The sequence below is a fragment of the Penicillium cosmopolitanum genome (assembly GCF_028827165.1).
Source record: "Penicillium cosmopolitanum strain IBT 29677 chromosome Unknown utg000003l:1.0-3747932.0:1.0-3751027.0, whole genome shotgun sequence".
NCBI classification, from domain to species: domain Eukaryota; kingdom Fungi; phylum Ascomycota; class Eurotiomycetes; order Eurotiales; family Aspergillaceae; genus Penicillium; species Penicillium cosmopolitanum.
In genome coordinates this window covers 641,103-654,957 of record NW_026622673.1, presented here as the reverse complement: position 1 = coordinate 654,957, position 13,855 = coordinate 641,103, and the positions used below count along the sequence as shown (strand labels likewise).

Below are 13,855 nucleotides of genomic sequence, written 5' to 3'. Positions count from 1 at the left end.
TTGGGACGCATCTACCCTTCCTCACTACATTTATCTGATATAGGCACTGAATGAACGAATCTTTAAATATATTATCAGTTCGATTGACCCCTGCTAGAATATTACAAGCTTATCCAGCCCAATGTGCACGCAGATGGAAAAAAACAAAAATCTTTCTTTAGCAGGACACGTTGAAAGTGACAGCTTAGCGGCACCGATCGCTGGGCGCTGACTTGAAATTCCAACCGTGAAGCCAACTTTCTGCGAGCCGCAGATTGGGACGTCCAATTCGTGCAGGTAGCTTGTTAGTCAACGTTTGTCCCGTCGAAAATCCGTTGAAGTGTTGCCAAACGCTTATTGCGCCCCGCTTTGAATTTTCACAATGTGAGACCAGATATGGCTGGCCGGGGCTCAGGGGGATGGCCTCTTCCACTGCGGGCATTTGCTCGCCGGATCTATTTTCACACAACATATAGTGCCACACCCGTCACGAATCATATAAGAGCCACTCCCGTCATAATTTCAAACAGATCTATTTGTCGGCAACACCCCGCTTGATTCGATACGCGACTATGGGAGCCATTCAAAAGATTCCACGCCCCCGGCAGATGCCAGACTTCCGACGTCGATTACAGCGCGCACTGTCCTTGTCATCCTCGGAGTCTGAATACAGCCAAAGCCCATCTCAATCTCTGTCTGGAGACACCACCGAGAAAGAGCCATCGACCCTCTCGAACAAGAACGACAAAGCTGTTCCGCAACCGGGCGATCCTCCCAGTACCCACGATCACGGGGTGCTACCGAGTCCTCAATACGGCGGAGACTTATCTCAGCCCAGGGACAGCAACGTGCTCACCCTCACATGCCTCGCAGAGTTAGTCCGAGTCACCCCTTATCGTGAAAGCAAAGTGTCTACTAACAGATGATACTTCAAGACTAGACGTGCGGGTGAAGTGAGTTTTACATTCCCTCCAAGCAATGAACAAAGGGCTGACCTAAGGCCAGATCCCTAGAATGTAAATTGACGGACCAAAATAAGTGTATCGAGGATCTCCGCAAGGACCTGGCAGACCTTCTCCACCGGCTGGAGGCCGTCGAGGCGGAAGCAGAGGAGCGGATGAAGAGCGATATGACTGATACGCCAGATGGGCCGGAGCAGAAGACGGTGCGGACCCGGCGGTCGCAGCGGGGATAAAATTCGACTGGCTCGGGGGCCTCTGTGGACATTATCTATGCAAAATTTATCAAGCATTCGACATATGGACTCTCTCACGCTGAGTGCACTCTTGCCTTACGATTAGCAGCTGTTGAATTTTGGACTAGAACCACTCTTGTGGTTTCTATACATAGTACACACTACATCTGTCTTCTGCGAATACAGCAAAGGCTTTTCAAATGTACCTTTTATGAGTATACCTACCCACCGAGTCAGTCGATGTTAGTATTACACGGCGGTAAATCATTGCTCGGAGTGGCCGAGTCTATATACTGTACCAATTCGTCCCTTCGGTAAGCCTTTCCGGTACGGCGGCAACGGGACGTGAATGACGTTATTATTGGAAGATGATGGAATTTGAAGAGACATTTTGACACAAATAGCATGGCCCAGGCGAAGGTATGGCACCTGGCTTTGAAACACATCCTACCGATGAGTAATTGGTTTATGAGTAGAAGTGACGCGCACCTGAGAAACGCCCAAAACCTGAACCGAGATAGCGGCTTTCACCCTGCTGGACCTCTCGAGCTTGATCGCTAGCTTTGCTTGAACCAACCACGATCTCTCTCTCATCTCTTGTAGCATGTAATCAATGCGATCACAAGACGGATCGATAGAGGTGTCAAGCTCTATCTCGAAGTTCTTCGGATCTATCGACGCATGAATCCAAATGAACCCCATCGAATACTCAAAGCAGGCTGGGTCTGCATTCCCCGAGGTCACAAGCGTGTTGAAAAGAGGTCCCATCGTGGTTGACGGAAGGCCAGCGCAAAGTTACCTCAAATATTGACTACTTGCCGTCCGTTTTCCCTTACTGATCATCTCAGTTTCATCGGTTGACCGTGGATCGAGAATGACCGAATCTGAGATCCAGTACTCGGTTGACCAATTGTAGAAGAGTGGAAAACTTTTCCCGGCCAGCAAATTCTCAAAACGAAGCATGCTTTCCCGGAATTTGGAAGGTCTTTTCCATTCGGGTAGCCCAAGGAGAATGATCTTGATATCTGTCAGGTTTTCTGTATGCAGAAATCCCACCTGATAATCCTCCGGCTTCAGATTCGTCAGGTAGGCCGGAGGCTTCACGACAAAATCTCCATTCTGCATGGAAACAAATTTGCCTGCCCTGTCAGGTCTGTTGGAAGGGTGATTCTGTGGCATGAAGGTGGACTGCAAGCTAGTGTTGATGCTCTGGCCACAGAGCTTCGACTGCTCCCATTTCCAGACTAGCTCCTCGGTTTTCGAATACAGGAAAGGAAACCTGTTCACAAAAACTTCAGAGGAGCTATGCGCCGGAGGTTGAGGCTTGTCTTTAACAGGATTAGCTTTTTGGTTTGCCATAGCCGGTATCAGATATCACATACCAATGGGCTTTTTACGGAAGCGACTGAAGTCGAGCTTTGAGTGTCTGTACGATGGTTTGCCATCGAGATCCATTTTTTCGTAGAGCAATGCGGCGAAGCTTGGATAGACAAGTTGGCAATCCACAGGCTTGTACAGGGGGTGATGTAGTGTAAAAAATAAACCAAGACACTTATATGCAAGGTGATGGCGAGACAAGAACATTCACACCGAGCTATCCAGTATACAATAACGGTCGCAAGTTTTCCAATTAGATTTCGAAATCGGATGATGGTGGATCATAGTTCAGATCATTCAGTGATGATTCGCCTAACACTATGTCGTTGAGATTTGAACTGATTCTACCTGTGAAACAACTCATGATACACAAGCAAAAGTCTCAGCCTTTCTCAACTCCAGCAGAGAGGCGAAAATTCGCAACGTTGATGATTGTGGAAGCACGTCCTCAGCCTCGCCACAGAACAACCTTTTTGGGAAATTCTAGGCTGCATAGGGCTAATTATAGCCACGGAGCCAGCTATGCTATCAATTCAATTTCGGTAACTCCAGTACTTTTTACCATGGCAGGGCATGCATCATTCTTTTCCGATAGCTTTACTGCAGCCTACTATGTAGGTTATGATGCGAGAAAAGATCTTTGAAGTGATCCTTCCTATTCGAATTAAGAGACTAGATTTCTTTCTTGTATCTGATCATCAAGTCAATATACCAGCCCTTCAGGCCATCCGTTGTGCCATAGGTCCGACAGAAACATAAAATACATTGATATACAATTCTTCTCGGCGGCCACCCCGACAAATCTCCTGCCACGCTTTGACATGAAACATTTCCGTGACCACGATGCGATCCGGCTTTGATTGCATAATTTCAGGGACCATTTTGATATCTTCTTCTAGATATTGGATCGGACTTTTGCTGTAAAACACATTTGCAGAGGTGGTGGCCAAATCACGAATGGTGCAGTTGGCAGATGGCTTGATCCCCCAAACCAGAGAGATTCTGGGAAGAAGGAGTGGATCTAACGATAAGAATGCATGGGTGTAATAATTGATCACCTCTGCTCTGTTTTTGACATCGATCCTTTGGGGAACTACCGCAGCAACCCTAACTTCTTCGTTCTGGAACGCCCTTTGGAGGCTTGTGAGAATGGACTGTAGCTGCCTCATCGAGAGATGAGAGGAGAATATTGGTGACAATCTGAGATGCTCCAGCATGGAAGAAAAAAATAGCTCGTCACGTAACCAGATCTCTTTCGATTCGTAGCCCCGTATATGCAGAGCATCAATACCCATGAAAGCGTAGCATATCAGAGCGATACTGGCTCCCACACCAAATGGTCTGTAAGGAAAACAGGGCTGTTCGAAGCACGTTTGAACAAAGCTAGACTCTTGCGATGAATATTGTCCGAGAAGGAACAGAATATATCGGATCTGTATTTCCAAGTCTTCACATGACATAGTATGCAATCCCTGAGATTCGCTTAAAGCGTGGCGGATATCAGTGAGCCAGGACTGCAACTGACTGTACTGCAAGACGAAACTCTTCTCCCAGTCAAGGTTATTCCGGTATATTATGGCCCACAAGGAGCCTTCATTTCCAGGGAGCATTGCAGTAATGAATAAGTAGTTTAGAACCAGTAAGAGCTGATGCAAGGTATGGGATTTCTCGGCTAACAGAATGCCTGGTGCTGGAATTTGAGGTTGGAGTCGAAGTGGCAAGGAAACCTGGAATAGTGTGAGCCGTGATAGCTAATGTATAAAGAGACTGCCGAGCTTACCGGAAGTGCCATATTAAATTATGACTGCGTTGTACAAGGGCCGAAAGAGCTTGGGCGCTCCTCAGGCTCGTCTGTAGTGAGGGAAAACCGACCGACGAGACCGGGAGGTGACTTCTGCGATGTCACCACTTCGCCTTCGTTTGTCCAATCTTCTATATACAGTACCAAAAGGTCATCGAAAGCCGACCCAAACCAGGCAGATTCGAACAGCAAAGGCAAGTATAGTGACCATGGCTCTGCTCTCTTTCAGGAGCTAAGGTGGTACTGCTCGAGATATTCGCTGCGAGTCGAAAAAAGTGATCGACTAGTTATAGTTCACGATGTGTGGCGTGCACTGGATTGTGAAACCGTGAAAAATAAATTTCTCATCAATCTCACGATACATGGTGACAACCAAATTGCCTCTAAGAATTGCACTTTTTTGGCACAGATTCTTCAACAGCGTGCATCAGCGGCTAGAACGTGCGTGAACTGTCTCTCAACCGGGCCCGTCTGAAGTATGGCCGAGACTGATCCGGTACATCTCGCATCGCCGAAGGAATCTCCGTATGTAAGACCTAGGGAAATCCGCTATCTAGTATGCTGTCATTCCTCTCCCACTCTGTTGTGATTGTTAAGAGAGAGCCTATTATGACAATTCCCTGAGGGCGTCCTGATACGATAAGGATACGAGTGAAGAATGTGAGATATACCCGTTATGGGTATGATGATATTCAGACTAATCGCTGGCCCTCCTAAGAGGATCCAGCTCTTCCTTTTTAGAGGATGCCTGTGTGCGTATGAAAGCAGGAAAGCGAGGTGATGTATCAACAGGCGGCTCTACGGTGATGGATAGGCACCTCCTCCACATATTCCTAGACCTCATTGTATGGTTGGCGTAACAGTGCCCCAAGCATAGATAAAGTTATTTTCGTAATATTTATCAGATCGTCCTGGGTCGAAGAAGAACATAGACGATACATCTTCTTGCTCTATATCGTCTGACTGAGCGTCTTTTTTGGGAAATATCGAACGCAATGAGAAGTTGTAAAGCGAATCCCTTTCTGGGTCGTGTTGGATGTTGTTGCCATCCGCAAATGCGGATGTGGGGCAGCCCAGAACTTAGAACCATTCCAGCTCATCCTCGTTTTCGTTCGTTCTCGGTCTCGGTCTCGGTCTCGCCCTCCTCCAATGAACCAAGCAGACATTTAAAATTGGGCAATACCTTGCAGTGATCCAAAGGAACTCCCCATATTCATTACGCGAAGCGTTCACTGTTTCATTGCAGCAAATTCTAGCAACACTAAGCATTCTCATCGATTTCGCCTACCGTATCGCTCAATGGCCTTATAACCATCTGTTTGCTGCTGCTGTTTCGGAATGACGAGAATTACCCCTCGAACTTGTCTTTATCCTCTTACAGGCAGTCTTCTGCTCACATTTGCTCTCTCGATCGGTCTGACATTTCGATCGAATCATCATTGCTATGCTGGAACCTGCGGTGAATGGCTTTTCCCTCTCCAAGCACGATTACATGTGGTGGTATGGTATTCCTGGATATTGATATCCGTGGTTTTCTTCGCCGTTCGCGCCTTTCAACCCGGGCTGCGTTCTTTGATTCAGCGACCAGTTTTGAAGTTCAAACTTCCCCTGCTGCGCGAACAGTTGCACATCAGCGCGTTACTTGGATTTATCTGGATTGTCAGCTTATATGGCATCATTATAGGTGTCTGGTGGAATCGCCTGCGAGACTATTTCTTGGACAGGGGCCAAGGTCGTGGAGTTCTGGAGGGAAACCACCGTCTCGCTGCGATTGCATTGACTGGTCACCTATGCGATGTTACGATGGGAATGGTCCTCATCCCCGTCTCCCGCCATAGCGCGCTTGCGTCCTTCTTCAAAATATCCGTCTCAACAACACTTACCTTTCATATGCTGATGGCTTATACTCTTTTTACTCTTGTTATCATCCACGGATTAATATATGTATCCTGGGTACCAGCTTTCAACTCTCTCTCAGAGAGGCATCGGGAGGTATTTCCTGTCTTAAACCCAACTTACTTATACCACGAGACTTGGCCGGGTAACTCGTCGGCTTTAGGTGTGTGGCGAGCCTCTCTTATATTTACCGGTATCTTCTCCACGACGATCATGGGCCTCATATTCATCACTACGCTGCCGAACATTCGATCGAAACATTTTAACCTCTTTTACTTTACCCATCTGCTGAGCATCGCGGCTGTCATCATCATCTGTTTGCACGCGAGTACAATCTTTTACTGTGTGGCTCCAGGGCTAGCCATGTGGATACTCGACTGGAGTATGCGGCTGTACGAACTGCGAGAATTTGTGCAAGGCAAGGTGATCCATCTAGGCAATGGATGGTATTGGTACTTCAAATCTTTCATAGCATCAAATTGACTAAGCTAATTTCACTCACATTTAGCATCGAGCTGCCACTTCCTCGTCGCCGACTCGACGGGTGTGCCTGCAACTCACCGCTTGCGCATTTCTATATTCGCCACGCAGAATCCTCCTTCTGGGAGCTCCATCCCTTTACCACCATTACTCCTCTTGCTTCCGAAAGCAAAATTACTTCCGCGTCCGAAGAAGACATTCCAATCCAATTCATTTTTCGTAAGCGTGGTGGGTCCGGCAGCATCTCTCAGCCCCAGGCTAGGAAAGTCATCTTGCCGACGTGGTTCAACTTGTTTCGCAACCCCGTGAAGCCAACTTTTCAGTGGACAGACAAGCTGGCTAGTATCGCCGATGGAAGCAACCCATTATTGGGATCTAGAGATAACAGCAGTATCAATCAACCAACTGGCACGCCTTCTATTGAGCTTACCGGCGAGATTGAATCATCTACTTGTTCATCACAAAACGTGGACATTCCTTTACGTCTCGAAGGGCCATATTTTACAGTGGCAGACCCTTCAAGGTATAAGACTGTCATATGCATTGTCGCCGGTACGGGAGTAAGTGGGGCTATAGCCATAGCACGCTCCTTTCTTGAGCAGAAGAGACAGCAAATGGCAGCCCTTGAAATTGGCGGTGAATGGGAAGCCAATGGCAAACTGGCAAATACGTCTACCTGGGAGAGATGTGTCATTATTTGGAGCGTTAGGACAGAGGCTTATATCAATCTACCCTATATGGAAGGTGAACAATCAATTTCCATGGCTCATCGTATTGAATTACACTGATACTTTGTTTAGCGGACCCGACTACATGCCTTGATATTCAGGTGCATCTGACTGGCAAGGGAAGGCCTCGGCTGGATATTCAGGAAAGGCTGGGTTCCGTTTGTGGCCAGTCGCCTACAGGGCCCATTTGGGTCTATTTGTCTGGCCCAAGTCCATTTATCATCTCTGGAGAAGACGCATGTAAAACAACGCCAGGCGTTGAGTGGTATAGCGCCAAACAAATTTGATGTCCTTGCCCCTGACTTAGTACATTGTTCTCTGTGTCGCTTGTGCCGTACCTTCCTATCGAGGCGCATCCATTTTCAAAGACGATACGGTCACAAGCTCCGCGATCCCAAGGTATTTGCTCACGAGGTAATCAAATGCACTACTGTAGATTCTCAAAGTGAACAAAATGTACAGTATGTGCGAGGAGATTTTGATCCTGCACGGTGGAGTCATAGAGCTCGCAAGAATTACCAATCCCGAAGCTGCCGCAGCCAACTTCGAGACGATAATTGCCGACAGAGAAATCACCAATCCCCATCCGAAAGGATATAGAAGAAAACAGCACGTTTCCGGGCAGTTGAAAAAAAAACCTTCAGCACCTTTGCAATTAAACGTATGATACATCTGCGGAGACAGAACATAGTCTACTTATGTGAGAGCAGGGGACTCTATAAGGTAGGAAATATGCTAGGTGCTCAACCGAAAATCTTGTGACAAATATGAAATAAATTCCTCGGCATCTGTTGCAGCCCATCCCAGCCGTCACTAAATTCTCTTAGGGCCCGTAATCTTATTTCCGAGAGCTTGTAACTGGTTCTTGAGACCCCAAATATACCATTATCGCAATTGTGCTGTTGCCTGAATGAGCGCTATCGAAGTGCAGCTTCTCATCGCGCCATTCGTTCTTCATTTGTACAGGTATGTGAAAGCAACAGCAGAATTATTGCCTCCTCTCGCTCTAAAATGCTCTAGTCAGGATTTTATGACGAATGCTTCAAGAAAGCCAAAAATGAGCCTCAGCAACAGCACCGCCTACTTATTTAGATATGGGTGACCATAGAAGATGGCTTATAAGATACTACCGCTTACCTTTCTTCCATGCTCATCTCCGAGAAGTGGCACTCTATCCCGAGTTTTTCAATAGCATCTCCTTTGGTGCTCTTGATAGAGGGGGGGCCAGAAAAAAAAGAGCATAAGAATGTCATTCTCCGCTCTGCCTACGCAACTACTGAACAAAATCAGTGGCCATTTCGAAAAGTCAAATAATATCCTCTCGCTATCCTGTGGAAGCCACCCACTGTCCCCCATCTTTTTCCCGCTCTTTGACGACTTGATCATTGACTGTCAGAACAGCTCGGCCTCGCTGTGGGGTATTCAGCATAACTGGGTAGGTCTTCGATGAGTGCGCTGCCCCCCCTGAAACTGCTATCAATGCGGTTGGTGATGCTAGGAATACATTGCTTTTCTAACGCTATTGAGCATGGAATCATTGAAATTCCCTCGTGAATTGCACGAAGGGTGAGATAAGAGACGAATTGACCCTTATCACCTTGGCCGCGGCGCTTGGTCTTAGCAACAAGATTTTGCTCCTTCTGAAGAACGGAGCCAATATCAATACCCAGTATTAGCAGCGCGATACCCCCCTTGCACCACGGGGCACGACATGGCCACTATCTAGCAGTAAGAATCTGCCGCTTATTCTAGACCACCTGAAACTGCCTTAGAGCTTACTTAGCGCTAACACACGTTCCTTTACCGCAATTAAGAAGGCACTGTGCCTACAAACCTTATCCATTTGGCCAGCTCCAGGAAAATCGCTAACCTCGTGGCTAAATTCGTGCCTCCTCGGCGATTCCAACAGAAAGGCCATGCTACACTTGCTGGCCTTGCCGTTCTATCAGCCTACCATGTCCACAACTTCCTTGAGGATAAGCCCTTTGATAACAAGCTCTCCCAACGTCTCATAAACGACGCGAGAGTACACAAACCCATCACAACAGTTCGGGTCAAGTATCCGATTTCGGCTGACACCTTTACGAAAGGCCTGTACACACTCCCGTTACAGCCCTGGGAATGACGGCGAAATTTTTAGATGACCTGAAGTTTGCAACCACCTGCCGAGTAGCTGTTGCTGGTTCCCCCGCCTTCGAGAACTCACCTGCAAGACAGAAGGTCTCGGCACGCATTCTATCTTTTCTGCCACAAAGCTTAGCGCTCCGACGTTAGATTCTCGTCCTCGTTAGACTACGCCCAAGTCATACCCAAGCGCAGCAAGACGGACCGCGATCACGGAAGAGAACAAATTTTTCTTGCAAAAACAGGAGACAGAATATGCCATGCTAAATTAACGTGCTTCAGAAGCTGCTACTTCTCGATCCCAGAGGACCATTCAGTCGCAATGATTTTCTTGCTACTTTGTCTATTAAGTCGAGAGCATTTGATTTACAGACGGACGGCTACTCAGGCTACAACTTTCGGAAAACCTTTCGGAAAGGTGCAGCCCAACATGTGCACGATAGTGGCATCCTCGAAGACCAGATTCAGGTGCCTGGGAGATGGACGTCGGATAATTTTAGGGTGCATTTTTCGACGAACGCGTCAGTTGTGTACAAGCTCAATCACCATTTCCATACTGACTCGCCTGTTTCGATGTCTCTGCTACCTCCACCTTCAGCCGTCCCCTCTACCATCCTAATTTGACCCGGGTCACTTGGGCCGTATCTGACGCTAGTCTAATGCGTTTCATTCAAGACCTTAGTGACAGCTGGCCTGTAACGGCCAAACTATATTTTCCTTGTCACTGTTGAATGTGTGGATTCATCAGTAAAATGGGTCTAAAATTTCAGATTCCAAAATAGTTTCAATGCAAAATGATGCGTGGTTTGTTCTTAGAAGTCTTGATAGGGTCCCTATGTACATAAATATGGGCCCTCGTGTTTCCCCTAAGTTGTTGCCATTTGGGGTCTGCTTGAGGTTCCCTAGGAAGGCTACAGATCATAGTCTTCTCTAATGTCAATTTAATGTCAATCAGGGCTGCCTTTCAGCTGTATTGCCATTTTCAATATATTACGTGAAGAAACTAAGTTATTAAAAAGCCTGAGGAGGCGATTCAGAATAGTAATGGGTTAAACCCATCCGTTCTGTACATTGAAGATATGCCAGCAATTCGAGATCGATCATGTTAACTTACTGCAAAAAGGCAGCGACAGCAGCCAGGAACCCGAAAATAGCACCAAAGCCGCTGATGTTTTTCCCACTTGCCCCATTAAAGACGGGAGTAGAGGAAGCAGAGGCGGATGCGGATATAGAGGGCATAGACCCCAAGGCCATGCTCATAGACGCTGTGGGCATCGGCATGGCCATAGACGACCAGGCTGACATGGATGGCATAGAGGAGGAACCACGGCCACTGCACTGCGAGCCCACTCCCATAGGTCCATTAGGCTCCCCAACCTAGATACAAATTAGTAAATAATTTTCCAAGAGTTGTTGGATTTCTTTTCTTTTTTACCTCAATAATAGCAGGGCCAGCAAGAATGTTATCATCCGAAGCTTGCTTGTTACCCTTGGTCAGAACCACATAGCTCTGACCAGCAACACCCTCTGGGATGGTGACTTCGAACTTTCCATCGCCAGTAGACTCAAGAGAAGCCCAGACAGGGCCGGTGACGGTGATAAAAGCGGCGTAAACATCCTTAGCGTTCGTAGACATGCCGCTAGCAGCCATCAGCTCAACCTTAGAGCCAGTTGTAGCAGGGGCCATAGAGGGCATGGTCAAGGCAGGGAAGGCCTTGACGGGAAGCTTGCCATTGCTATCAGGGCAAGATGCAATGAACATAGAAGCAAGGGTATAAACCTCGTTAAAGTCGAGCGGGTTGTCGAAGGCCTGAGCAGCGGGAGCCTCACCAAGCGAAGCACGCAGATAGGCACTGTGACGGGCCTCGGTGGTCAGGATACTGCCAGCGGCAGTGAGATACGTCTTGTCCATGATGCTGGCGGCGGCGCCCAGGTAGGCGCTGACTCCGACCCCCTCAAGGATATTACCGAGCGCAAGGAATGTGTTGACATCGGTGGCAGGGAAAGCATAGGTACAGGCCTCGACGGGTTTTGCGCCGGCGGCCTTGAGAGCCTTGGTCAGGAACTGAACGTGCTGCTGCTCATCGCTGGCGGTCTCCTTCAGGTTCGCATAGAAAGGATCCTGCATACCAGCCTTCTGGAAGTCGGCATGGGTGTAGTTCTTGAGACCCTCTTGGTAGAAGGCAGCTTCTAGATGCTCTAGGGTCAGGGCGTAGTTCAGAATATCGGCATCAGTGATGTCTGCGCGCTCAGTGAGAGTGGCGTGGGCAAGGCCCATAGCTGCACCAGCGAGTGCGACAGAAGAGAACTTCATTATAGCGAGTGACTTGGGTGAGAGAAACTGTCAAAATGGAAATTGCGAAATCAAGAAGGATCAAGAAGCCCTTTTATAATTTCAAAGCAAGCTTCAGCCTAAGGTGCAAAAGGTGCAAGACAATCCGGCTCACAACCTTGCAACGGCAACTGCATTAGTAACTCCTTTCTTGATTCTCCATGCCGAGCATATAGTATTCCTAATCACACATGCGCTCAACCTGAATTCATTGTCGATCTTGATTCAAGTCCAGAATCAAGGTCCGTGCAAAGGTGATGATAATCTCCGGTATTTCAAAGTAAGACCTGGATCGGGTTTACTCAGACGCTAGATCCTAGCTGTGAATTCAATTGGTGAGATAAATACGATTACAGTAAGAACCGGGTTGAAAGACTCCGATATTTAGTGCAAGCTGGTGTGGAGTCAATCATCAGGTCCATTTAAATTTGGAGCCAATAGAATCATGTACATACAGAAGCGAGAATGAGCGAGAGCGAGAGCGAACCTCTCCTTATTCTTGTCTCACCCATGTGGAATATTGTGATCTTTCTTTCTAAGCGATATCCTCTAGGTTGATCAATCAATCGATCGAAATTAATTCATTTCAGGATCTGGATTGCGCCCGTTCTTTTAATGGCTGTGTTTCAGCCCTCGAGCTTATTGCCAAGAATTCGCCTTTAGGCGATTCTGTGCGACCTTTCGCATTTTAAGCGGCACTGACCACACAAACATACGATGAATGGCATGCCCCTCGCGAACCCCAACCCGGAATTATTGAGTCTATGCTATTGGTCGTGACTCTAGATGTCGATCGATACCATTTCTAATATCCCCTTGGTCGCCTTCGGTCGCTCTCGCTCTCGCTCTCGCTTGGCGTTACAATATCCGATTGGCCCTCGCTTGCCCATGGTGGGACATACCTATGTCCGCCCCAGGACAATTGTCTATGCGCGGCTCTGAGGCCAGGGATCTGCGGGCCGCTGTTGGCGTAATCAAAAAATTTCCTTGTTTTATTGTGCCGGTAGACATACTCGGAAATGTATCAATGTGTCATCGTCTGAGCCCTGAACTGGTTTCCCCCTCTCCAAGGAGGTCTTGTCGATGCTGGTCCAAATGATGCTTACAAAGGTCCTAATTACGCGCCGTTGTATCTCTTGTAAAGGCACAGGAACAAAAGTAATAATAATATATGATGTAAGATCTGAATCATTCTCCGTATCATGTTTTTCTCCTGTTGATCGGCACGGGGCCAATGCGGAAATTTTCTGCCTTTACGAGTCGGCATAGTTCTTAAGTGGAACAAAGATCCAAATTGCGATACTGTACATACAAACGCCGAGCTGTATGGATTGCAAGCAATAAGCAATCTAATGTGAGAAATATTCCAACTGTCGTTACGAATTAATTTGCTCATCATTACTTAGAAAGTGCTGAATCGGCCAGAATTTCAGCTGTCCAGCAAGCTCAGCGAGCTGCTATTTTTTCAACGGCCCATGATATATATGATCAGCTTGGTTCTGGTGAATTGAAATTGTACTTCGGGCATCAGGAGCACATGTCATCCCAAATAGAAAGTGTGGTTGAATTGAAAGCCTTGCTTATGTATCAGTCCCTAGCGGTTGTAAAATGTTTTTTTTTCTTCAACAACCGTTAACTTATCACCGTTGGTGGGTATTTCCGACCGATGGCTGATTCATTCAAGCAGATCAAGAGGGGTAATTTAGACACTCTTAATACTGCTGCAGCCCCTGATGTGGAAAGAAGTATTATTTGGTTACTTTTCTGAGCTGAAATAGCAATTCGCATTCTTTTTTTGAGTAAGAGGCACTTTATTATAATGGGGGAAAATTGACATATCGAAAAATGATTACTGGAGGTAGACGCGAAAATGGAGGGTTTGGTGGTATGGACGGCGATTATGATACTAGAGCAAAATTATTCACCGTCACCTTCATTGCAAT

The 13,855-nt window shown here is 47.2% G+C and overlaps 2 protein-coding genes across 2 annotated transcripts; one reads left to right on the top strand and one right to left on the bottom strand.

The window, feature by feature from the left end:
- Nucleotides 1-5,690: 5,690 nt before the first annotated feature.
- Nucleotides 5,691-7,516, top strand: N7509_000382 (ferredoxin reductase family protein; the record flags this gene model as incomplete). Its single annotated transcript, XM_056625029.1, has 2 exons — nucleotides 5,691-6,700; nucleotides 6,757-7,516. 2 exons carry the CDS (start codon nucleotides 5,691-5,693, stop codon nucleotides 7,514-7,516), a joined length of 1,770 nt encoding a protein of 589 aa, XP_056493611.1.
- A 3,174-nt stretch (nucleotides 7,517-10,690) lies between these two features.
- On the bottom strand, nucleotides 10,691-11,894 carry N7509_000381 (ferritin-like domain-containing protein; the record flags this gene model as incomplete). The annotated part of the gene is made up of 2 exons (XM_056625028.1): nucleotides 10,691-10,957; nucleotides 11,016-11,894. The coding sequence occupies 2 exons, from the start codon at nucleotides 11,892-11,894 to the stop codon at nucleotides 10,691-10,693; spliced, it is 1,146 nt and encodes a 381-aa protein (XP_056493610.1).
- Nucleotides 11,895-13,855: the final 1,961 nt, after the last annotated feature.